Source organism: Myxocyprinus asiaticus, chromosome 26, assembly GCF_019703515.2.
Source record: "Myxocyprinus asiaticus isolate MX2 ecotype Aquarium Trade chromosome 26, UBuf_Myxa_2, whole genome shotgun sequence".
In the NCBI taxonomy this organism is placed as follows: domain Eukaryota; kingdom Metazoa; phylum Chordata; class Actinopteri; order Cypriniformes; family Catostomidae; genus Myxocyprinus; species Myxocyprinus asiaticus.
Genome location: NC_059369.1, coordinates 16,356,513 through 16,383,643, shown reverse-complemented (window position 1 = coordinate 16,383,643; position 27,131 = coordinate 16,356,513). Strand labels below are relative to the sequence as shown.

General features: G+C 37.2%; 1 protein-coding gene and 1 pseudogene across 1 annotated transcript; one reads left to right on the top strand and one right to left on the bottom strand.

Moving 5' to 3' along the window:
* The first annotated feature begins 1,454 nt into the window (after positions 1-1,454).
* Positions 1,455-13,684, top strand: LOC127417289 (hepatoma-derived growth factor-related protein 3-like). Its single transcript, XM_051657201.1, has 6 exons — positions 1,455-1,717; positions 2,853-2,929; positions 4,055-4,193; positions 4,286-4,420; positions 8,710-8,850; positions 12,723-13,684. Exons 1-6 carry the CDS (start codon positions 1,634-1,636, stop codon positions 12,750-12,752), a joined length of 606 nt encoding a protein of 201 aa, XP_051513161.1. The 5' UTR covers positions 1,455-1,633; the 3' UTR covers positions 12,753-13,684.
* A 2,612-nt stretch (positions 13,685-16,296) lies between these two features.
* Positions 16,297-26,469, bottom strand: LOC127416716 (transmembrane 6 superfamily member 1-like; annotated as a pseudogene).
* Between the last annotated feature and the right edge of the window lie 662 nt (positions 26,470-27,131).

Below are 27,131 nucleotides of genomic sequence, written 5' to 3'. Positions count from 1 at the left end.
TTGTCACATGTGGTCTGCCACTGCGAGGATGATCAGCTGTCCTTCCTGTCTCCCTGTAGCGCTGTCTTAGGAGTCTCACAGTACGGACATTGCAATTTATTGCCCTGGCCACATCTGCAGTCCTCATGCCTCCATGCAGCATGCCTAAGGCACGTTCACGCAGATGAGCAGGGACCCTGGGCATCTTTCTTTTGGTGTCTTTCAGAGTCAGTAGAAAGGTCTCTTTAGTGTCCTAAGTTTTTATAACTGTGACCATAATTGCCTACCATCTGTAAGCTGTTAGTGTCTTAATGACCGTTCCACAGGTGCATGTTCATTAATTGTTTATGGTTCATTGAACAATCATGGAAAACATTGTTTAAACCCTACAATAAAGATCTGTAAAGTTATTTGGATTTTTACAAAATTATCTTTAAAATACAGTGTCCTGAAAAAGGGACGTTTCCTTTTTTGCTGAGTAGTCAAAAGATATAATTCAGGGTAGAGACCTACCAGGGGTATACATCTTTTATGGGATGTTATTGAGTGAAAGCATATCACAGATGTTTAACGGAACTGATGGGTTAGGTTTTTTTTTTTTTTTCTGTAAACCATATTCCTAATTTCTTAACCCCTAATGACTGAATTCATTGAATAACTCTCTGAAGTCTTTTGCTGCTTTTTCACTCTTTTGCCATATGCCTAAAATACATTATTTAAAAGGATTAAGTTTAAGATCTTTTTTATTTGTCCCATTATTAAATTCTAACCCTAATATCTGACCCCTAGCCCTAACCCTAGTTTCTAAGCCCTAAATCTGACTCTAACCCTAAAAAGCTAAGAATTAGTTAAGCTAATACTACAGTAAAGACCTAAGGACTGATTGTTGACCTGATAGTGGAGGAAGAACTATCTACTTATCAATGAAGAAGCAGTGGAAAGAGTGTCATGATCTCATGTGCAATGTTATGTGTAATATAAACTGCAAAATGTATCCATTGAAGAAGCGTTATGTTCAATGAACAAGTCAAACATACAAACCAGCATGAAAAAGTTGTATTATTATTTTATTTATTGCCACTTTATTGCATTTTTAGTATTTATTCTAGAACACATCCCCTCCCTTCAAAAGCAAGCTTGCATACATTTATTTCAGTTTGTAATTAAGGTTACCAACAGTTACTTTATGCATTACACACATTATAGGTGTCATCTTTCTTCATCTCAAGTAAAAAGTGAGACTGCCTTCAGAATATTCCAGGGACTGTTTATAACATCTTACATTATAAATACTATAAATTAGAAAAGCTCAAATTATGTTTGGCCACTCAGGTGAACTAATTCTGAATTCAAATTTCAAACACGTGTTTGTTTGTTTGTGTGTCTAGAATACATTAATGTGCATTCGACAGAATGTAAAATATGAAATTACAAAACCTCCAAATGTGCCGTGAACATTTCATGACGACAGGACCGAACTGTAGTGTTTGAGGAGGAAGAGAGGGGAAGAGCTGTTTCTACAGGCCTTTCTCCACTTTCATTATTTATTTCCTTATTAACTGCCATCAAAATATTGTTGCTCGATCGTTCGCGGCTGAGCTCGAGACTCGCGGAACATCGTGTAGGATTTCACATTCAGTGAGTGTGTGTCGCGATGGTTCGCCCACGACCCGGGGAATATAAAGCTGGAGATTTGGTTTTCGCCAAGATGAAGGGATACCCGCTCTGGCCAGCGAGGGTGAGTACGAGCGGTAGTCGAGCAGAGCGGCGTGGAGGCCGGTTACCAGAGCTGAGAGCGGCCGCTTTACATACACACCCCTGCGGAGCGCGTGCGGCTCCGTTTGCGTGTAAATAAGGAAACATTCGTAATGTGTTAGTTAATGCCTCAGCCGCGCGGGTCAAAATGTTTTAGTCTGTGGTGTGACTTTATCGCCCTGTCCACATGGTTTAAGGCTCCGTGTCGTTTTTGGCGTTTATAAAGTGTTTGAATGGCGGGAAGGCCTGGTTCCGAGATATTTTCATGCGCGTTTGTGCTGCTGTTATTAAAAGAACAGCTGCAGCTCAGATGGGCCGTAAACCGTCCGCACTGCAAAAACACGTTTCCTTTACAACACATTTGAATTATGTTAAATTACGCCACATGGAGGAACTGAACCACACAAGTACTGTTCATTCTGTAGCGAACAGGTGTGTGTGATTTGACCCGTTTGGTTTTCTGTACATTTCAGAATCAGCCCACCATGTCAAATCATTATGTATTCTTATATTACTGTTCATGAATCTCTATCTAGTTTCACCATAAAATAAATAAATAAATAAAAAAATCTGGTCTGGAGGTTTGACAACATGACATTCGGAACTGATCAAAGAACGTCTAATCTGATCTCCAAAGTCCCCTAAAAAAAGTATTCAAAGCTTACAGTATCACAGCGCGTTGTTGTTCTTTGCAGTGTCCGGATTTAATACATGACATGTGGTAAACACGTGGATAGCTGAAAGGTGTAAATGGTTGTGATATGATGTTGCTCTTATGAAATGTACCTGTTGGTGTCTATCAGAACTTTTCTGTGTCTAATGTGAAATGGGAAAAATGTGTCAATGAAGTCGCTCCATGTTCCAGGTGCATTTTCAGGAGTGTTATGATACCAAAGAGAAAAAATACAATCCAAAAAGTTTAAAATGGCCTACATATGTGTCATGAGTTGATCCGTTGGGTTATTGGGAGGCCAAACATTTTGTAACGGCCTTTTAAAAACTCAACCATGTTTATTCCTTTACGCTGTTATGACACACATTCGTATTCTGAATAATATTCCTGAAACGTTTCAGCATTGGAATGCAAGTTGATGTGTATTTCTTCTGATTACCTGTAGATTGATGAGCTGCCAGAGGGTGCTGTGAAGCCACCAGCTAATAAATACCCCATCTTCTTTTTTGGCACCCATGAGACGTAAGTCTGTTGTGTGTAGTGCATGTGTAGAATGTTGTGTGAGAATCAGGGTCAGACATTAAAAGAATAGTTTACCTACAGGCATCCCAGATGTGTGTGACTTTCTTTTCTTCTGCAGAACACAAATAAAGATTTTTAGAAGAACATTTCAGCTCTGTAGTTCCATGCAATGCAAGTGAATAGTGGCCAAAACTTTGAAGCTCAAAAAATCACATAAAGGCAGCATAAAAGTAATCCATACGACTCCAGTGGTTTAATCCATGTCTTCAGAAGCGATATGATAGGTGTGGGTGAGAAACAGATGAATATCTTTAATTCCTTTTTTACTATAAATCTATAAATTTTGAGGACCAACAGAGCTGAGATGTTCTTCTAAAAATCTTTATTTGTTTTCTGCAGAACAATGAATAAGTCATGGTGTAGTGGGCAAAAGCACAAAACTGGTAAGCAGAAGGTTGCCGGTTCAATCCCCACAGCCACCACCATTGTGTCCTTTAGCAAGACACTTAACTCCAGTTTGCTCTGGGGGGATTGTCCCTGTAATAAGTGCACTGTAAGTTGCTTTGGATAAAAGCAACTGCCAAATGCATAAATGTTAATTTAAGTCATACACATCTGGGATGGCATGAGGGTGAATAAAAGATGAGAATTTTCCTTTTTCGGTGAACTATCCCTTTAAGGGGGGCAAAATTGCCCTCGAAATTCAAAGTATAGGGGCAAAAAATGCACCCATAATAAATTCCTCTATTTAGGCCTAATTATGCATGACATTACACAAAGTATGAGTTGATAATTTTATGGGTAAGAGTTAATAAGTTCTCAGTCTAGTTATTCATTTTGAGAATTTATGTTAATCGACTGATTAAATGTAAGTATTTGACAAAAGGATTATGTCACCTTAAATTACACCTTATATGTTTTATCTGGTTAGAAAAAAAATTCCCTATAAAGGTATAAAATGCCCCTGAAAATCATATACAGGGGGAAAATATTGCCCTTTAATGAAAACATTTATTTCTGACCCTGATGAGAATGAAGTGTTGATGTTTCAGTTAAACATCCCTGATGAACGGCTGTATAAATAATCAATAATCAGACAGAATGTGTGTCTCTGCCTTCTCGCAGTGCTTTCCTGGGCCCTAAAGACCTGGTGCCCTACAAGGAATATAAAGACAAGTTTGGAAAGTCAAACAAGAGAAAAGGATTTAATGAAGGGCTGTGGGAAATTGAAAACAATCCTGGAGTCAAATTCACTGGTTACCAGGTCAGTTACGGGATTTTAATTACCTAAAAAAGTGTGTGCGAAGGCATGTGATCCCTAATCCAAACTCTGCTCCCAAAACTGTGTATGTTTAGGTCATGCAACCTCAGAGTTCATTGGAGATGGAAGGAGAGGGCGGGAATGCAGCTGATGCAAGCAGTGAGGAAGAGGAAGGAAAAATGAAGAGTGACAAGGTCGGGTCCAAGCGGAAAAAGAGTTCATCCTCAAAGGTGCAGAATTAGCATGTTTTTTTTCTCTTTTGACACAGCTTTAAGAGTAATCAGCATTCAGTGTGAAATGATATAACTCAGAATAGATACTGCTGTATGTTCATCAATATCTTTCTCAAATGATGTAGGTTTATGGTTTATTATGGTATAAATCGCAGGTGACGCTAAAGGTCACTGCAGGCTCCAGGTCAGTAGAGGGCAGAATATGTGATGGGATAGCTGTGAATTGTAGTGCAAAACACAGTGAATATGGCTGTTGTAGTCCTAAAAACCAAAACAGAAAATGCATTTTCAAGCCAGGAATTTTCGAATGGGTTTTCAAAACAGCGCTTCTCGATTTATGTGTAAAACAAGGTTAAAAGTTGCGAAATAAGGACTACAACTACCACAAAGTTTGTTACTTTGTTACGCGGTTAACCAATTTTACGATTATTTGCAATTTTTCATATTATACAACAGCACAAATGCAAAAAATGCATATCGTATAACAATCAAACGTCTAAGTGGACGTATTTATGGGGGATATGTGGATGCTAAGGGCAGCCCTATAATTAAAAAACTGATCAATACACAAAAAATAAATGAAGGTATACAGGTGCATCTCAATAAATTAGAATGTCGTGGAAAAGTTCATTTATTTCAGTAATTCAACTCAAATTGTGAAACTCGTGTATTAAATAAATTCAATGCACACAGACTGAAGTAGTTTAAGTCTTTGGTTCTTTTAATTGTGATGATTTTGGCTCACATTTAACAAAAACCCACCAATTCACTATCTCAACAAATTAGAATATGGTGACATGCCAGTCAGCTAATCAACTCAAAACACCTGCAAAGGTTTCCTGAGCCTTCAAAATGGTCTCTCAGTTTGGTTCACTAGGCTACACAATCATGGGGAAGACTGCTGATCTGACAGTTGTCCAGAAGACAATCATTGACACCCTTAACAAGGAGGGTAAGCCACAAACATTCATTGCCAAAGAAGCTGGCTGTTCACAGAGTGCTGTATCCAAGCATGTTAACAGAAAGTTGAGTGGAAGGAAAAAGTGTGGAAGAAAAAGATGCACAACCAACCGAGAGAACCGCAGCCTTATGATTGTCAAGCAAAATCGATTCAAGAATTTGGGTGAACTTCACAAGGAATGGACTGAGGCTGGGGTCAAGGCATCAAGAGCCACCACACACAGACGTGTCAAGGAATTTGGCTACAGTTGTCGTATTCCTCTTGTTAAGCCACTCCTGAACCACAGACAACGTCAGAGGCGTCTTACCTGGGCTAAGGAGAAGAAGAACTGGACTGTTGCCCAGCGTTCCAAAGTCCTCTTTTCAGATGAGAGCAAGTTTTGTATTTCATTTGGAAACCATGGTCCTAGAGTCTGGAGGAAGGGTGGAGAAGCTCATAGCCCAAGTTGCTTGAAGTCCAGTGTTAAGTTTCCACAGTCTGTGATGATTTGGGGTGCAATGTCATCTGCTGGTTTTGGTCCATTGTGTTTTTTGAAAACCAAAGTCACTGCACCCGTTTACCAAGAAATTTTGGAGCACTTCATGCTTCCTTCTGCTGACCAGCTTTTTAAAGATGCTGATTTCATTTTCCAGCAGGATTTGGCACCTGCCCACACTGCCAAAAGCACCAAAAGTTGGTTAAATGACCATGGTGTTGGTGTGCTTGACTGGCCAGCAAACTCACCAGACCTGAACCCCACAGAGAATCTATGGGGTATTGTCAAGAGGAAAATGAGAAACAAGAGACCAAAAAATGCAGATGAGCTGAAGGCCACTGTCAAAGAAACCTGGGCTTCCATACCACCTCAGCAGTGCCACAAACTGATCACCTCCATGCCACGCCGAATTGAGGCAGTAATTAAAGCAAAAGGACCAAGTATTGAGTACATATACAGTAAATTAACATACTTTCCAGAAGGCCAACAATTCACTAAAATGTTTTTTTTATTGGTCTTATGATGTATTCTAATTTGTTGAGATAGTGAATTGGTGGGTTTTTGTTAAATGTGAGCCAAAATCATCACAATTAAAAGAACCAAAGACTTAAACTACTTCAGTCTGTGTGCATTGAATTTATTTAATACACGAGTTTCACAATTTGAGTTGAATTACTGAAATAAATGAACTTTTCCACGACATTCTAATTTACTGAGATGCACCTGTATAATAAGATACGCTCCAGTCTAGGGCACAACACCGCTTATGTGCATCCTGAGCTCAGTGATGTGCTTCAGTGTAACCAGAGTGCTTCAAAAGTGTGTAAATGTATGATTATTGTGTACATGTAGCCTTGTTCACAGCATCCAAGTTTTTTCTTCTGCAACAGTTTATTAAAGCAATCCGTTGTTCTGTCAGACACCCCAACATAAAGAATTGGCAACAGACTCTATACAAATACCATCCAGAACACCTTACAAATAAACCTATGGACTATGCATAATAATGGGAACATTGCTACAGCAGGCAAGTCTGATAATGACTAAAATTGACATTTATTGTTAAACACGATGAATTTATACAAAAGCAATGCTTTAAATGATGAGGATGAAACTTTTCAAAGTTTACTCACTGATAGTAACTACATGCAATGCACCACATGCTGTCAGCACGCTTAAACATTACAAAAATTAGCATCTTTTAATTCATCACTTTAAAATCACAACAGCTAAAGAAAATATTAAACTTACTAGTTTGTTGTTGGACGACTAGTGGAGCATCCTGTCCAATTTATAGGATGTGTATCTTTCTATGACTTCTGTCTGCATAATTTACATCCGTCGTCTTCAGTCAGTCATTGAAATGCTCCCTAACAGCCGATTTAAGTCGCATTTTTTGGTGGATATGAGTCTGGTAGATCGCATTCCTCTGTTATATGTTGGAGTTTTTGTGTAGTAGCCCCAGTTTCACGTGAATCGAAAGTTCACATTCAGTCCGCAGCACCTGGCTAAGCACCACGCGGCCACCATCTGTAACCGTAGCAACAGCTCCAGTACCCACACAGGCACAAGATTTTTCACATTTAGGCTTACAAAATCTTAGGAATAGCTCTTTTTATATTATATATTATACATTATGTATATAATATTTGCCATGTCTAAATAAAGCATTTCACGGTTTTCACCGTGGATTCTAAATTTTTGTGGTTAAATTAACCGTGACATTTTTTTAATCACGGTTAATGGTGAAACCATATAATTACAGCATCCCTACTCTCATCATTTACTCATCCTTATGCTGTCTCAAACTTGTATGACTTACTTTCTTCTGCCGAACACAAATGAAGATTCTTTGAAGGATATATGATGTGTTTTTGTCCATATAATGCAAGTTAATGATGATCCAAATGAATGCTTCTAATAGGACATTTATAGATTTGTAGTGAAAATGAAGTTACTTTTTGGTTTGTTTCTCACCCAAAACTGACTGTATCGCTTTAGGAGACATGAGTTAAACCACTTGAGTTGTATGGACAAAAACACATGATATATCCTTAAAAAAACATTTGTTGTGTTCAGCAGAAGAAAAAGTCATACGAGTTTGAGATAAGGGTGAATAAATGATGAACTATTCCTTTAAGTAGTGACTGAAATGAGTTTATAGTTATAGAGTTCCTTGACTGAGCTAATAAGGCAAAAAATTATGCTATATTGGGAATTATTCTAATTGATCACAGGTGAAATATTCATCTTTACTGTATATTCCACACTGAGCGTTGCCAATGAGATAATGGTTTAAATATTTCCATACCCTCATGAAACTTTTGTTCAAATGAAAGATGAGTGCGCCTCTGTTGAATCTGTATTCATCAAAATCAATATTCAGAATAAATTCATCTTAAATAATCCAAATCTGACATGTGCGAAGCCGAGTTCATCGCTGAAGGATTTTATATATATATTTAAGAAAATGAGTCTGAATTGCTTACAGCCCTGTTGCCGAGACCTTGCTTAGCAACAGCTGTTACCTAGCAACATAGTCTTGGATGTTCATATATGTAGGGAAGGATACTGTACAACTTGAACATGTTTAGTGTAGCAGTGTAAAATGTGATATATGACAAGACACAGAAATCGTTAAAGATTTAATGTGCTCAAACTCGTTTATGAAGCAGAATACAGGTTTATAAATATTTACATTGTATTTATAAGGTGTAGGTATTTCTATCAGACTTTGAACTCATGAGTAGAACATAGTTGAGGAACTGCAGCCTGGCAGGACAAGTGACCTGCTGCCCTTTAGGGTCAGGGTGTTTCACCAAGCATGTTTTCTGTGTAACATTCTCTTAGATGTCATCCAAGCTGTCCAGGAAGTGTTCGGGAGATGAAGATCTGCAGAAGGATGGAAACGATGAAGAGGAGAAGAGTGGCTCAGAGGCTGGTGACCATGACAACAACATCCAAAACTCAGACAAGACATGCAGTCAAGGGGTGAGAACATGTTGAATTTAATCTGCATGTCAAAAGGGATCTTATATGATGATCAGGTAATCATCATGAGCAGGTAATATACAGTAAAAATTCTAGAAGACAGACATTTGTTCTAATGAGCATTATAAATGACTCAAAATACCAGTTGATTTGATCATAACTGATAACAATGTTAACAAACGCTAAATACCAGTGAGGCGCTCTAAAACTGAGAATTAAAAATAGCACAGACAGAATGCAAGAACAAGTCCTGTGAGAACAGGACCGATTGACCAAATAATTTACAAAATAGATTGCTTTCGACTGTAGACTTAGTCCGTCTGCGCTATTTTTAATTGTCAGTTTATGGATTATGGAAATATTGTTGACTTCTATTGACTTCTAAAATCACTTATATATATATACATTGGCGGCCAAAATTTTGGAATAATGTACAGATTTTGCTCTTATGGAAAGAAATTGGTACTTTTATTCACCAAAGTGGCATTCAACTCATCACAATGTATAGTCAGGATATTAATAATGTGAAAAATGACTATTACAATTTGAAAAAAAATGTTCAGAACTTCGTAAACTACTTCAAAGAGTTCTTATCAAAAAATACTCCATGTGCAGCAATGACAGCTTTGCAGATCCTTGACATTCTAGCTGTCAGTTTGTCCAGATACTCAGGTGACATTTCACCCCACACTTCCTGTAGCACTTGCCATAGATGTGGCTGTCTTGTCGAGCACTTCTCACACACCTTACAGTCTAGCTGATCCCACAAAAACTCAATGGGTTTAAGATCCACAGGGTTCGTACAAGTTGCTTGAAGTACTTGAATTTGGCTTTTTCAAATTGAAGTCCTGGAAAACCTTTGAAAATAGCAATTTTTACCAAAAGGTGCTTAAAAAGTTCTTGAATTATAGAAAATCTTTAAATACGTTGCTTAAATCATTTAATAAATGAAATGTATTTAGTTATTTTCGGAAAAACACGACGACAGACCGCTACGTAGACCACTACTGAAGCAGGCAGCACATAGACGACGCTGTCACGTGACACCTGTTGCTTTTGGCAGCGCTGTTCAGAATGGGCCAATCACAATCAAGTGTTACTGGAGGATTTTAAAAAATATATAATTTATAGATACTACTGTTGCGGATACAACAAGTATGAATTCTTGCAACTATCAGTTTGAATTACAATTTACTCTTCAGAGTAAAAAAATTATATGAGATGTAAAACGTTTTGAATGATTTGAATACAGATCAATGGAGGATTCAGTTTTGTGTGCCGTCTAGTGCCCCCCTGTGAAGAAAGCTTTGTGTCTCACAAAATAGGTTATTTCTGACAATATTTGGGTCAATATCAAAATATGGTGACAAACATATCCCTTGACTTTTTTAGTCACGAAAAAGCTTTCAAATAGCGAAAAATTTATTTAATGTTTTTATATAATTATATAACCTAACCTTCAATTATATTAAATGGCTTGACTCTGTTTTGCAAATTTTTTTAGAAAATATATTTTAAATTGTTAATTATTTTTAATAAAAGCATTAGTGCAAGGCCGAAAAAGTGTGCAAAAAAGCAAAACAAAATGATTATTAATAATTTTAATAATTTAAAAAGAATGTTTGTCCCTTGATTTCATGGCATTGGTGTTATCAATGTTAAAACCTTGTTTTTAATGTTTTAACTTTTTTTTTTTAATACAAAAAGCTGTAGAAAATAATTTTTAAGGTTTAAGTTCAGAGGCTGCTTAAGTATGCATATAGTGATTTTTCCCAGCATGTGAAAAATTTATTAACATTTTAACTAATATTTTCACACAAAAATATTTGGCGTTGTACCCCATTGAACCCTCAAAATGTGGTTTTGTAACCCATTTAACCCTCATTAGTGTTAACTTAGTGTTAAATTGCTTCAGTCGTGAAACAAAATTAAATAATAAAAGAAAGAACAACAGCCAAGTTGTCCTTTATGAATAAAAATGAATGTCAACATGTTACAAAATGTTTACCCTCAGCATTTATAGGCAAAAACTGAACTAAATGGAAAATTTAATATTTAGAAAAATGGAAAGTCAACATTTTTTGAGAATGACCCATTTGCAGTTTTGGTCAGTTCCTCACATAAATCTGTTGTGTGACTTTAGAAAACATGGAACACAGCACATGAGTCTTATGGACTACTGTTTACAGACCCAGTTATTCACTTTTGTTGGAAAGCGAAGTGCGTTTTAAGGGAGCACACTACAATAACACATCAATTTCGTTATGAATGAACCAAGAATTGTTACTGTGAGAATATGTAGTTAAAGATGCTCATTGTTGTACTTGTAATAAGTGGTGTTTTATACAAATAAATTAACTGAATGTTTAAAATATTTTTATTTAAAATTAACAAAATTAATTTGTTTTAATGACATCTCGAGCATAGTCCTTGAAAACGAATAAAAATTTGCTTGAAAAGTCCTTGAATTTAACTTTGAAGCATCTGTACGAACCCTGGATCCATAACACTCTTTTCCAATTATCTGTTGTCCATTGTCTGTGTTTCTTTGCCCACTCTAACCTTTTCTTTTTGTTTTTCTGTTTCAAAAGTGGCTTTTTCTTTGCAATTCTTCCCATAATACCTGCACCCCTGAGTCTTCTCTTTACTGTTGTACATGAAACTGGTGTTGAGCGGGTAGAATTCAATGAAGCTGTCAGCTGAGGACATGTGAGGCGTCTATTTCTCAAACTAGAGACTCTGATGTACTTATCCTCTTGTTTAGTTGTACATCTGGCCTTCCACATCTCTTTCTGTCCTTGTTAGAGCCAGTTGTTCTTTGTCTTTGAAGACTGTAGTGTACACCTTTGTATAAAATCTTCAGTTTTTTGGCAATTTCAAGCATTGTACAGCCTTCATTCCACAAAACAATGATTGACTGATGAGTTTCTAGAGAAAGCTGTTTCTTTTTTGCCATTTTTTACCTAATATGACCTCAAGACATGCCAGTATATTGCATACTGTGGCAACTCAAAAACAAACACAAAGACAATGTGAAGCTTCATTTAACGAACCAATTAGCTTTCAGCTGTGTTTGATATAATGGCAAGTGATTTTCTAGTACCAAATTAGCTATTTATCATGATTACTCAAGGATAAGGTGTTGGAGTGATGGCTGCTGGAAATGGGGCCTGTCTAGATTTGATCAAAAATGACTTTTTTCAAATAGTGATGGTGTTGTTTTTTACATCAGTAATGTCTTAACTATACTTTGTGATCAGTTGAATGCCACTTTGGTGAATTAAAGTACCAATTTCCTTCCGAAACAGCAAAATCTGTACATTAGTGCAAACTTTTGGCCACCTGTGTGTGGTGTGTGTGTGTGTGTGTTTGTACATAGATAGATAGATAGATATTATATTTATAATTATTCTTAGTTATATTGAATTGGGGGCCTTTCTCAGCAAATAATGATATGCGATTAATTTAATTAATTAATCAGCATGTCATCCAATTAAGTTGTTTAAAAATGTAATCGATTGACAGCCCTAGTAGTAACTCTATTTAATGACATGACCAGTAACAATCTACAGGTACCAGACCTGTCATGTAAAAATGACTTAAAAACCAATAGAAAAAAAGGGAATTAGTGTGTGCTGAGAATCTGAGTCAGCTCCTGGATTGTTGTGATGTTTATGCTGTTTGAAGGTACAAAGTCAAAACTCTCTGTTAAAGTTCAATGACACAATGAAATGAACATGATGAGAAGCACATTTGATTCATGTTTCAGAAGTCACATATGGTTCATAATCAAAAGATTGACTACAAGGGGTCCCAGACTCCAGTACTAGTACAAGTGTGTTTGAATTGTGTCTACTGCTTGTCTCTTACAGCAGAATCAGTCACTCCGGGAGGATCACTAGATGATCAGAAAATGGCTCACGATGGCTCATATGTGATATTGTAAATGTACATTTTGGCAACTTATACTGATCGCTTGCAAACTCCCAGACATTATTATACATTTACAAATGATCATCTGTTTATTCTGGGTCAGATCAAACGCATACATAGAAGGCAACTGCCAAATAAATGATTCCACGTAACACACAGCATATGTATGCCTGGGATTACATACAAACTACAGTCATTCCTTCATGCTGTTTTGAGTTTAGACATTTAGATCTAGCTTCAACCCATCTCAGATGTCTCATCTTTAGCATAATTTCTGCTGCTCATTAATGTGTGTTGTGTTTGACATTTTGATCATTTTTCATGCTTTTATGTAATCAGACAAAAAAGAATGGAAAAAGAAGAATATGTATGAAGTATCGCGCACAAACAGAGTTACGTACTGTAACTCAATATTATCTCCATACATTTGATTTGGTTGTAGAATGTAGGACCTCTGTACTATTAGCCCAATGCTAGAGGTACTGCTCATCTTTATAAGACATAAAATATCTGTTTCTGTGTCAGTGAGTTGGTTATTTTCTAGTGGCGTGCTGGCTTCTATCTTCATTCCGTAGTTCACATTTCATACTTGCGTTTCTGATGTTGATAATGTCAGTCCATTAATTCAGACCGTGTTCCCTGCAGAAAACATGCCCTTGATTTGTTCAAATTTAATTTCCTATCTTTGTTTTATATAAAGAATATATTCTATTTATTTTTGATGATAGTAGATGACACATCTGTGGTAAATTATCACTCATCAATGTAGTTGTCACTTTATTTAAATTTGTATTACCCTCATATTGGGACATGATGCATTTTCAAGGTTTGTAGCTACATGTAAACTGTTTTTCCTGTTTATTGACAAGAATTTTACAGAATAAACTCATTGGAATGCAAATGGTTTGGTATTGGTACATTTTATCAATATAACGTCTGAAAAGAGAGTTTTTATTTCAGTCAGATATTTATGTATATTGCAGTCTATTTGCAATATCGTTCGGTTATCTCTTTGCTGAAAAATAGAACAGTGTTAAATTCTAAAATGGAATTTTAACTTTTAATGCTGTAGAGGCTTTTCCATATTCAAGATAATGGCACAACAAAAGCTGCATGAAAACAAATACTGGGCACCAGTAAGAAGTTTCTAGAGCACTATATTGACCCATTCCTGAGCTTTTTAAGACAGAATGCACACAGACGATACATGAAAAGGAAAATGTCTGTTTTAATATAAGATTTATCTATATTTAAACAAAATTAATTCATCAGAAGCTCTATATAATCTGTATTACATGAGTTTGCCACCAGAGGGTGTTATCTGTTCGGTGTTTTGCTTAACCTGGTCTAATAGTGAAAACGTGACTCTATATACTGTACTTTTTTTTGTTTTTTTTTTAACTTGATATTGGTGTCTCCAGGTACAATTCCCTGCAGTTTCCAGGTGAAATGAACACTAGAGGCTCTACAACAACTGTGTGTTTTATTCATTTTCACCCAAATCATGACTTTAATGGCTGATTAGGACTTCATAAACACTTATTTTTCTCTTTATTACTCAGACACTGCTATTTTATGATATCGACACTTTTACTCTAACGCATAACAACTAAAAGTGATACATTTTAATGTGTAAGAGACCCACCTACATACAGTTGTGCTCAAAAGTTTGCATACTCTGGCAGAAATTGTGAAATTTTTGGCATTGATTTTGAAAATATGACTGATCATGCAAAAAAAAAAACTGTCTTTGTTCAAGGAGCACAATACGATGATACTTCGTATAATCTGCATGGTCGAGTTGCCAGAAAGCAGCATTTACTGCGTCAATGCCACAAAAAAGCCTGGTTACAATATGCCTGACAACACCTTGACACGCCTCACAGCTTCTGGCACACTGTAATTTGGAGTGATGAGAACAAAATAGAGCTTTATGGTCACAACCATAAGCGCTATGTTTGGAGAGGTGTCAACAAGTATTGTGCTCCTTGAAACAACCACACCGTCTTTTTCCAGAGCAGCCTGTATTTCTCCTGAGGTTTTTCTTTGTATCCTGAACAATTCTTCTGGCAGTTGTGGCTGAAATCTTTCTTGGTCTACCTGACTTTGGCTTGGTATCAAGAGATCCCCGAATTTTCCACTTCTTAATAAGCGATTGAACAGTACTGACTGGCATTTTCAAGGAATTGGATATCTTTTTATATCCTTTTCCATCTTTATAAAGTTCCATTACCTTGTTACGCAGGTCTTCTGACAGTTCTTTTCTGCTCCCCATGGCTCAGTATCTAGCCTGCTCAGTGCATCCACGTGAGAGCAAACAAACTCATTGACTATTTATACACAGACACTAATTGCAATTTAAAAAGCCACAGGTGTGGGAAATTAACCTTTAATTGCCATTTAAACCTGTGTGTTTCACCTTGTGTGTCAGTAACAAGGCCAAACATTCAAGGGTATGTAAACTTTTGATCAGGGTCATTTGGGTGATTTCTGTTATCATTATGATTTAAAAAGGAGCCAAACAACTATGTGATGATAAATGGCTTCATATGATCACTATCCTTAAATAAAAGACAGTTTTTTTGCATGATCAGTCATATTTTCAAAATCAATGCCAAAATTTCACAATTTCTGCCAGGGTATGCAGACTTTTGAGTACAACTGTATATACACTTATTCCAAGATGATTAGCTTGTGCGGTAGCTCATCTGATAGAGCGTTAAGACTCTTGAACGTGGTTCAAGACGTGGCTTGAATTCAAGCTGTCATGTGACACAACAGAATCATAGAAGCGACACTAAATGACGTGGTTGGTTCAGAAAATGTGCTTTTTCATTTTGCTTCTGCATTTTAAAACAACATTGTTTAGATTTAGGCATTGATTAGGTAAGGATGTCTTTTTTTTAATGTCTCATTTACATTTTAAAACAATATTGGTTAGGTTCAGGCAAAAGTTTTAGGTTAGTGAGGTGTTTTAATCATTAAAACATCCATCTAAAATTCACCTTAACCTCATATGAATACAAAACCATTTTACTTGCTTTTGGTGCCCCCAGCTAGACATTTTACTGGAAAACTGCAGCCAAATGTGCAGCATGTACATTTTGAATTGTAAAAATTTTCACATAAATTTCATGAGACCAGGCTGATTTTGCTTCTCATTTCAGTATCAGTTAGACAGTCACAGTCAAAGTTTAATTTTGTGAAGTTTTGCCTGTAAGTGTCACAGACATTGTCTGTTACCAGGATTAGTTCAACTATTGTATCTTTGCTTACAGATTTTGGATTTGAATGACCTACATGAACGTTTGCAAACACATTATCTGCACAGGTATAATGTGTTACAGAGACTCGAATGATAACTATCAAATTCTTAATTTTGTTAATAGAGAGAAATGTTATTAAAACAGCTTGGATATTTTGTGTCACAACAATGAAAACTGTTTTAAAGCTGAAGTGTTACAGAATTGCAAAAATAATTACTGTTTTCAAACATATTCCAGAAACCTTTATTAAATTACATTTTACAAATGCGCATAAAGTGAATGTAAAATGAAATTGAGAGCAAACACTCATGTGTGCGGTGGCATTTAGGAGGCATTCTCACTCAGATTGGCTGTCCTGTGCTGCAGTGATGAAGAATGCGGGGCTTGTGACGCAGCGGTAGCTGAGCACTTGAGGAAGCAGCGAGTACAGCACATTAAACCGGTCTGAAAGTACATGGTATGTGAAGGGAGTCCGAGTGTGTAGAGATGCCCCGATATGCGTGAACTAGTAACGCAAACACAAAAATGTATTGTAGTTGTGGAGTTTGGGCCTCTATTTATATCTGAAACTTTCACATGCTGACAATGACTGTCCAAAACAATCTTTTCAAGGCCTCAGAAATACACACAAACACACACACACAAGAGAGCTGCTATCTCTCCCTATACTCCAGTATTATAAGGGTACAATTACTCATTGTAGAAGGGTGATGACAGTTGAGGGACAGGGACTAAAAGCTACACTGATATTAACTTAAAGATTAACAGGGTTTGGATGTGAAATGAAAGTAATAAAATGGTTATCTTCACCTGTGCTTCTGCCTCAGAATGCATCAGGCTGAGATCTGGCAGCCAATCACAAGCAGGCACAAGAATCCCATACAGCATAATGATGAAACACAGTACAGAGTACAGCATATTTAGCAGCATCTGAATGCATTGGATCATGGAGTGCACATGTCAGTGTATGTATATTACAGTGTTGTTTGTACAGTAGTACTGTATTTGAAAAGTGTTTATTTGTATAGTAGTTACTGCATATGTACCTATATTTGGGGGTATGCTGAAGGGTCTCAGGTATGGCTCGTAGTTCATGGCATATTCCTAATAACATTCTTCTGGGCAGTCCAACACCACCTGACACAAACACGCATCTTTATCGGTGTGTAAAAATAATTGTACGTCAGACCACTCGTAAAGCTTCTCAAACTGATCTTTCACCTTGCTGTCACAGTTTAGAGACAAATTAAAATTAAGAAGTCTGTCATCTTGCTGCTTTTGCTGGTTTACTTGTGTACAGTGCAAGTCAAAATGATAATTGTTTTTCACAATGTTATTGGGAAACACAGTTAAGTTGTTTCTGCTCACCAAGCCTCCAAGAATGCAGAACTTTGTGGCCACCAGAACTTATAAAATTCAGGTCCAGTGGCCTTTGTAACACCATCTTCCTTTATTCTTCCAGAATATTCTGAGAGAGAGCACAAGCCATCTTTATTTGACAATGAAGCATCACTGCATTACAGTGAGTGTATGTACATGTGTGAGCAAATGTGTTGTCATACCATTTGTTGTGTATCCAGCAAGGAAGGTTGCTTGTACACTCTAAAACACATCCACACTAACACAGAGACATACAACAGATGCAGCAGAAAGAGGACATTCAACTGAACACCATATTTTCCTGAGAAAGTGAGACACGCACACACAGACACTTTTTAACTCATGAAACAATATAGAGTGACTGATATAGAGCAGAAAAACATCTAATATTTTCATATACAGTCCAAAGCAGCACTTCAACAGTATAAACACTGATCTTTTTTTTCTCTTATACTTACCAACAAAATTCCCTGGGAGGTAAACTATTATTCGCATGAGCAAGGATCCAACCCAGTAGGACTCAACTGCTCTATAAGTTGCCCTAAAGACACAACTGAATGCATAAGTGTGTTTGTATGCTGTTATATACTTGTATGTGTTTATCGGTGTGCGTGTGTGTGTGTGTGTGTGTTAACACAAGATGACACACAAGTTCATTTGTGCATATACATTATATACTATATATTGTTGGTTATGTGGGATTTTGTTGATGGTGTAGAAGTCAAAAATCTTTTGATGAAAACTAAAAAAGGGTTGTAAATATGTAATATATAAGAGTTATCTGTGTTCATAACAGATGTATTGAGCGATACAAACCCCCACGTTATAGCTGCGACCATCAGCAGGTACATGAGGTAATACGCACATCCGTCCCAGTATGACATCATTTGACTGTGCCCTGTGTTAATGTAGGGCTCCGCCTATAACAGTTATTATAACACATATATAAGAGCACCTGTACCAGTGGCTCTAAGTCCAGCTAAATATCAGTTGTTTTCACAGTTAAAGGAAATAGACATTGTACATAGGTTGTACTTGCTTGTTTTGATTATTGGGGGACAAAAACAATAACAACCTGTATTTATTATAATTGAAAAAGACAATGTCTGAATGTGTTTGAAGTGGACAGCACAGAATTGTCACAGCTCCAGCTGACTATTATTATGCAGGGAATGTGATCGTGGTCGAGCGAAAACTAAAGAGAACACTGGCAGGGCATTTGATTCCTGGAGGGACCTTCGTTCGGTTTTGGGGATCAAAACCGACCCTAAATTGGCATTCTTCTTATTGGACAGGTAAGCTTACATAACTGCAAAGCATGTGAAATATAGTGCATATCTGTGTAATTTTAGCTAAACTACAATAACCCATGAAATGAATGCTAGACAATGTTCAAGATAATGCAAAACGACACATTCATTAGAGTAACGTAACTTGGTTATACAGAAAATATATACATTCTATTATTATAAAACAATAGCTCATCGATATATCAAAATGACAGTTGTGATGGAATCACATCAATACTGAATTGTGTCAACATATTTATAATGTACAGTCTATTTTATAAACAGCTACTGTCATCATCCACCAAATTTAGCTAACAGCTATTAATAAAGCTGGCTAGCTAGCTAACCCGACATAGACAATCGTATAAATGCAGTCAATGTATCATGCAAAGAAAAGTGATTACTTCAAACTACAGTCTCGCATAGTCAGACCTATATCAACACTTTGTTTTAGCCCTGTTCCAGCAATGGAGAGTCAAATATAATATACAGTCTCAAAGTTTGTAGTAAAACAATCATAACTGTAATTTTAATTACGCTACCTCATCTGTCAGCATGATGCTGGTGAATCACATTCAGTCTCTTTGTACGTTACGTCATTGTTTTGGATGCTCATTCGCGTCCCTATGGAGTGTGTGCACGAGCAAGCTGGCTGCACACTTGTTAAATGTGAGCCAAAATCATCACAATTAAAAGAACCAAAGACTTAAACTACTTCAGTCTGTGTGCATTGAATTTGTTTAATACACGAGTTTCACAATTTGAGTTGAATTACTGAAATAAATGAACTTTTCCACGACATTCTAATTTATTGAGATGCACCTGTATTTTAGGAACACAAGTAGCCTATGTGTTCCTAAAATCTTTTATACTTTTTTCAGTTATTGTCGCAAATCATGGCTTGTGGGTAGGTACAAATATATAAATAATATCTAATAATATACAATACATAAATATATCAAGTGTACATGCGTGCGTGCGTGTGTTTATGTTGTGCTTTCTGTAAATCTGCAGGTTTCTTAAAGGAGGAAACAGTAATCGGTTGTTAACAGGTCTTTCTGGCAGCCATTCGGCTCTTATTAAACCTGTGAAACTTTTTCACTGTCTTTATATTTTATATATTAATAATAATAATCCCTTTGTATAGCATCTTTCAAACAGTATAGCACTTAGTTCTGCTTTGCAACACATAAAATGAAGTACAATTACAAAACATCAAGAAATTAATAACTGGTGGCACCATGCAAGAATGGCGAGCTCTGCGCACTTTGCTAGTTTTTAATACTTTTTATGTCATAAACCGGTGAGATTCTATACACCCTGATCCATAACTGTTCTATGAAGACAATATGTCAAAGAATTCAAAATCCTCGGGCTCTGGAGACATTAAAAGACACTTACATGCTCAAACTGATACCCCAGACAGGGCCGCAGACCGGGGACTCAGTTTGTACGGTGCGGCGGGAGAGATTCAGCATTAACTGGCAAGCATGTTGGTGATGCTGACGAAGGTCATAGCGGACTTGGAGGATCTTACTGTAATACGTAGATCGATCACTTCCATGGAGACAAAATTCACTGAGATGGTTACAAGAATGGCGGATGTTGAGAAACGGATCGATTATCTGGAGTCATCAGAAAGGGAATTAGCTACTAACCCACTAGCGACCAAGACAGACTTGCAATGTGTTTTGGAAAAATTGGAAGATTTAGAGAATCCTACATCCGAATTGTTGGAATTCCTAAGAACAAAGAAGGTCGAGATATGGTGAAATTCCTAGACGAGCTCTTCCCGAGTCTGCTTGACATAACAGGCCATAAGCTGGAAATCGAGCGTGCTCATAGAGACCTGGCTCGGAGATCCGCTGAGGGAGACAGGCCCCGATCAATTCTGGCCAAATTTCTGAGATCATCCGATAAAGATCTTGTGTTGCGCAAGGAGAGGACTAAAGGAAGGCTTTCTTGGAAGAACCACAGCATTTTCTTGTTCCCAGACTTTGCAAATTTGACAAGAGAGAAACGTGATCTATTCAAGGAATGCAAGAAACTCTTACATCAATGGAAGTTCGCTTTTGCACTGATGTTCCTGTCCAAATTGAGAATAGATACTAAGGATGGCCATAAAATATTTACATGGCCACAGCAAGCATTGTCCTTCATAAAATCAATGGACTGAGTATGTTATTCTGTGGTGCTGTCTATGTGGCCGAGTAGACCTCACTCACTGAAAATTCACTTGACTGTCCGAGGAAACTGAGCGCCTTTTTTGTTTCTTTTTGTGCTGGTTCCGTCTAGCGGCTGGAGTTTGTTTTGTGGAATAACACACCTTCGGAACAGTTGTGGATGAAACTACACGTCTTTGTGTTTATCTATTGGCTGGAGTTTGTTTTACAGATTATATTCTGTTGTGTAATTCTGTCTCACAAAATTTGTATAAAAACACCGGACTTGAGCAATCCGAAAGCAAAGTTGTCGCGGGGGCTCACGTAGGCGTACATGGACTGTTTGAGTTTAGAGGGATGGATGCCGGTTGCCGTTGTCGTGCGGGTGTTAATATGCACGTTTTTCTTTTTTCTATTTTTTTTTTTGTTTTGGGGGAAGTTCAGGGTTTGTTTGTCGTTCTAATGTTGGAATGTGGTCATTATAATTTTGTTTTTGACACACAATCTATTTTTTCTAATATGTAAAATGTGGAATGTGAATAGATTGGGGCACCCCATAAAAAGAAGGAAGGTTATTTCTTTTCTTAAACGTAAGAAATATGATATTATGTTTCTTCTAGAAACACATCTTTCCCCACAGGAAGCTGAATAATTTGGGAAGATATGGGGTGGACATGTTTTTTTTTAGTGCTGGTTCAAGTAAGAGCAGGGGAGTCATTACAATGATAAATAAGCATCTACAATTCAAATGTCTCAAACCTATTAAAGATAAATTAGGAAGAGTCATTGTTGTTTTAGGAGAAATTCAGGGGCAAAGATTGATTTTGGCTAATATTTACGCACCTAACGCTGATGATCAGGGCTTTTTTATAGATCTGGAAGGGATGTTGCAAGCCGCTGGCACCCCTCATGATATAATATTAGGAGGAGACTTTAATCTTTTGATGGACTCAGTCCTTGATCATAGTGAAGCAAAAGTGTGCAAGCCCCCTAGAGCAACATTGACGCTTCACAGGATGTGCAAAAATCTTGGTCTTGCAGATATCTGGCGACTTTTGAACCCTTCTGGTAGGGATTATACATTTTTTTTCATCAGTTCATAAGATTTCCTCTAGTATAGATTTTTTATTTATTTTTTTTAATATCTAAGTCCCTCATTTCATCTGTTGTGGATTGCTCAGTTGGAAACATCTTAGTCTCATATCACGCCCTGGTGAACTTAGAGTTGTTGCCACATACAGAGAAAAATAAATCATATAGTTGGTGTTTTAATGTATACCTTTTGCAAAATCCTGATTTCCAAAAAATGTTAAAGACTGAAATCAGTGTCTATATGGAGACCAACTGGTCCTCAGTATCTTCTATGGGCATGGCTTGGGAGGCACTTAAGGCTGTTCTTAGGGGTAGGATCATACAGTATGCCTCATTCACCAAAAAATCCAAAGCACGAGAACTCGTGGAGTTGGAAGGAAATATTAAAAGTTCCAAGGCAGACCTGAAGAGCCAAATGTCGTCTGATGGTCTCAGAGAATTGACCCAATTGAAACACAGATATAATACTATTTTGTCGTGGAAAGTGGAGTTTTGGTTGTTCAGGGCAAGACAGTCAGTCATACATTGAGTCAGGGGACAAAGCAGGGAAGCTTTTGGCTAGATATATAAAGCAGAGAGAATCTTTTTCTACCATTCCTTCAGTGAAATCTGCTAGTGGTGAAATTTACCTCAGCCATTGATATTAATAATGCCTTTAAAGAATTCTATCTTGATCTCTATAGTTCCACGTCTTTGTCTACTGATGAAAGTATTCAAAACTTTGTGGAACCATTAGAACTCCCTTAACTGACGACTGAGCAAAAATATTCTCCTGATTCTGAGATAACCTTGGAGGAGCTCGGCAAGGTAATTAAGGCCTTGCCTACAGGAAAGGCTCTGGGGCCAGATGGTTTTGCTGCTGAATTTTTTAGATCTTATGCTACAGAACTGGCTCCACTTTTGTTAGAAGTTTATATGGAATCATTAAAGAATGGAAAGCTTCCACCAGCCATGATACAAACCCGGATCAGTCTGATTCTTAAAAAGGACAAAGATCCAAGCGAATGTAAGAGTTACAGTCCAATTTCCCTGATCCAGCTAGACATAAAAATATTGTCAAAAATTCTGGCTAACCGATTAAGTTCTGACATCTCTTATACATATAGATCAGGTGGGGTTTATTCGGGGCCGCAGCTCTTCTGATAACATTAGGCGTTTCATCAATATTATGTGGTCAGTGGCGAATGATCAGACTCTCACTTGATGCCAAAAAGGCATTTGATATGGTAGAATGGGATTATCTTTTTAAGATTTTGGAAATATACGGGTTCGGGAATACTTTTATTGGATGGATTAAGTTACTTTATAGACACCCAGTAGTGGCGGTACAAACAAATGGATTAATTTCAGATTATTTTACTCTGGATAGGGGCACCCGGCAGGGTTGCCCTCTTTCCCCATTATTGTTCTGTCTTGCTCTGGAACCATTAGTAGCCGCAATAAGAAAGGAGGATGATTTTCCAGGGGTGATGGCGGGAGGTATGTCGCATAAGCTTCTGCTTTACGCAGATGATATTTTATTATTTTTCTCTGACCCTTCTAGATCTATGCCTTGCATCCACAGGTTTATTAATTCCTTTTCTAAATTCTCAGGATACAGAGTGAATTGGTCTAAATCCGAAGCTTTGTCTCTGACAGCTACTGCCCGATAATGGCTTTTCTGGACATTCGGTATTTGGGTATTTTATTCCTAGCAAATTTGTGTGATTTAGTTAGAGTTAATTTTGACCCTTTAATTAAAAGGTTTTTGAGCGATGTGGGCAGGTGGGCTTCATTACATTTATCGATGATTGGGAAGGTTAATGTTATTAAAATGAATTGTATTCCAAAGTTCAACTACCTGCTACAGTCTCTCTCTGTAGATGTCCCCCTCTCTTATTTCAAGCAATTTGATAGCATAGCAAAGTCTTTCTTTTGGAATGGGATTACATTTCGGTTAGATGCATAGGCTGACTGATAAAGGTGGGCTAGGCCTACCCAAGATTTTGTTTTATTATTATGCGTTCGTTCTCAGATATTTGGCTCATTGGTCGCTTCCACCTGAGAGAGCCCCTCCCTGGTTTTGTATTGAACAGGAAGTTCTTGCCCCTTTTTCGCCATTGCAAAGCCTTTCTATTAAACTAACAGGAGAAGTTAAATTACACCCCATTATCTCGCATTTACAAAAGTGTCCAGAGTGTTTAATTCTGACATTTATTTAAATGTTGCCTCACGCTTATGGCTTAACCCCAAATTATGTATTAATAAGTCCCCTTTCTGCTGATCAGAGTGGATTGTGAGGGAGGTTAATACACTCGGTGACCTATGTGAGAGCAGAGTGTTGAGATCTTTTGAAAATCTGGTTCAACATTTTGGGATTCCCATTTCCCAGATCTCAGTTCTTTAGATATTTACAGCTGCGCCACCTGCTCTGTATTATTTTTGGGAGTAGCATACACCCCTCTAAAGCGGCAGATACTCTGGTAGTGGTGATTAACGCTTTTGGAAAAGGTCATGAGGCATCAGTGTATTACTCTCTGCTAATTCAGAGTCTGGGGGATGGAGCTTCAACTTCTCTCAAGAGATTATGGGAGAAAGATTTAAACTTGGAATTGGATGAGGGAGAGTGGGCTAGGATTCTAAAAAACATCAAGTCTGCATCTAGAGATGCAAGGGTGCGTCTGATGCAATTTAAGATTTTACATAGATTCAACTGGACCCCTCTAGATTGTATAAGCTTGGTCTTAAAGACACACCCACCTGCTGGCGATGCCAGTCAGAGGATGGAGACATAACCCATGTCTTTTGGAGGTGTGTTCAGATCCAGGAGTTTTGGTTGAAGGTTCAGAGTCTTGTGTGTGATGTATTGGGCACTCTGGTTTAATTTTGCCACAGACTCTGTATTTTGGGCAATAGGCGGTCATCAACGTTGAGAATAGATACATAAAGAGTTGGGTCCTAACCAGCATCATGATCACCAGACAGATTCTTTTAAGGGGTTGGAGGTCAGCTGGAGTGCCCTCATTTTAGGAGTGGTGCTTGGAGATGGGGAGGGTGGCAGCATTTGAAGAAGGGAAATTTAATTTGTTTATGGAGAAATGGGGCGGATATCTGACGTTGCTAGACGTGTGATTATTATTATTTTTTATTGTATTTTGTTGGTGTGTGTTTATAATCATGTGTATATACTTATATGTAACCACAGGGATGTTTGTTGGGGGTCAGGGTGGGGTTGGGGATTTGGAGGGGGAGGGGTGGTTGTGGGGTTTAAATGTTGATTCCATGTATATATGTTTTGCTCTTCTTTATTTAATGTAGGAATCAATAAAAAAAACTAAAAAAAACTAGTTCAAACAAAAGCAGACGATAAGTAGTTATATATATTAAAACTCTTTAAATCACTTTGACAAAGCAGAGCTGATCAACAACTGATTAAATATGGTAAATGCAAATCTATTTAAATGTTTGTTTTCTGGCATATTTTAAGTTTTCTGAGGACATGACGAATTTCACATATTCAGTCTTCATTTTAAATTAATAATGGTGATGTACTGAAACCATTTGATTTCTCTATAAATAACAGCAAGAGCAGCAGTGTCCAATAATTAACAGGTGTTGTTCACTGAACAATCTGAATGTATCAGCATTTACTTTGCATGCACTGCTGAGGTCAGATATGTGAACAAACCTGTAAACTGAAGACTTAGCACAGATTTAACCACATTTGTCCAAATGTAATACCATATTGCAGCACTTGTTGGCAGTGCAGTCTTATGAATGTATCCTCAAAGTGAATGTAGTTTACTGAAATGTTTCTTGGAGTGGTAATATATAGAATTAACACGAGATTCATAACCTTAGAAATAGAACCTGAAGCAGTGATACATAAACTGAACTGAGCGTGGTGATTGTTCCCCAGGGGTTAATTGTTAATTAGTTAAAGCCCCTTTAACAGATATGTTTCATCTGAATCAATGGCAACAATACCCTCACAGTGACCTGTCCTTGGATGTACAGCCCCAATTCTGAAAAAGTTGGGACAGTATGAAAATTCTAATAAAAACAAAAAAGGAGTGATTTGTCAATTCTATTCAACATGAGCTATATTAAAAGCACTACAGCAACACATTTTATGTTTTTCCTTGTTAATATTATTTTTTGAAAATACTTATTTCAAATCAGATGATTGCAATATGCTTCAAGCTGGGACAGTCAAGTGTTTACCACTGTGTAACATTACCATTTCTTTTAATAACACTTGCAATATGAATTGTTTGGGCACTGAAGACACAAGTTTGTTAGGTTTAGCAAACAGAATTTTCCCCCATTCATCCGTTATGCAGGTCGTCAGCTGCGCAATTGTACGGGGCCTTTGTTGCCGTATTGTACACTTCATAATGTGCCACACATTCTCAATTGGAGACAGGTCGGGACTGCAGGCAGGCCAATCTAGCACACGCACTCTCTGTTTACGAAGCCATGCACTTGTAATCCGGGCATTACGTGGTTTTGCGTCATAATGAAAGAATGTGGGAAACTTCTGCTTGCTAAACTTAAACTAGTGTCTTCAGTGCCCAAATATTTTATACGTGTTATTAAGTAGAAATAGTGAATTCACAAAGTGGTAAACACTTGACTGTCCCATCCATCCATCGATCGATCGATCTATCAATCAAAAGGTTTGTAAGAGATCTAGATGTCTGTAGTTGGATGATTCTGCTGTTCTTCAGCTTTTCCTTCCAGCTGAAGTCAGAAGTTTACATACACTTTGGTTGAAGTCATTAAAACTCTTTTTTTTTTTTTTTTTAACCACTCCAGATTTAATATTAGCAAACTATAGTTTTGGCAAGTCATTTAGGACATCTACTTTGTGCATGACACGAGTAATTTTTCCAGCAATTGTTTACTGACAGATTGTTTCAATTTTAATTGAATATATCACAATTTCACTGGGTCAGAAGTTTACATACAAGTTAAATGTGCCTTTAAGCAGCTTGGAAATTTCCAGAAAATTATGTCAAGCATTTAGACAATTAACTTCTGATAGGTGGTGCACTGAATTGGAGGTGTACCTGTGGATGTATTTTAAGGCCTACCTTGAAACTCAGTGCCTCTTTGCTCGACATCATGGGAAAATCAAAAGAAATCAGCCAAGACCTCAGAAAAAAAAAATGTGGACC

What these genes read in the sequence shown, in the direction of transcription:
- LOC127417289 (XM_051657201.1), top strand. Translation starts at nt 1,634, where the DNA reads ATGGTTCGCCCACGACCCGGGGAATATAAAGCTGGAGATTTGGTTTTC. An exon ending in ACCCGCTCTGGCCAGCGAGG is followed by an intron (nt 1,718 to 2,852) that starts GTGAGTACGAGC and finishes GATTACCTGTAG; the next exon opens with ATTGATGAGCTGCCAGAGGG. An exon ending in ACAAGACATGCAGTCAAGGG is followed by an intron (nt 8,851 to 12,722) that starts GTGAGAACATGT and finishes TGTCTCTTACAG; the next exon opens with CAGAATCAGTCACTCCGGGA.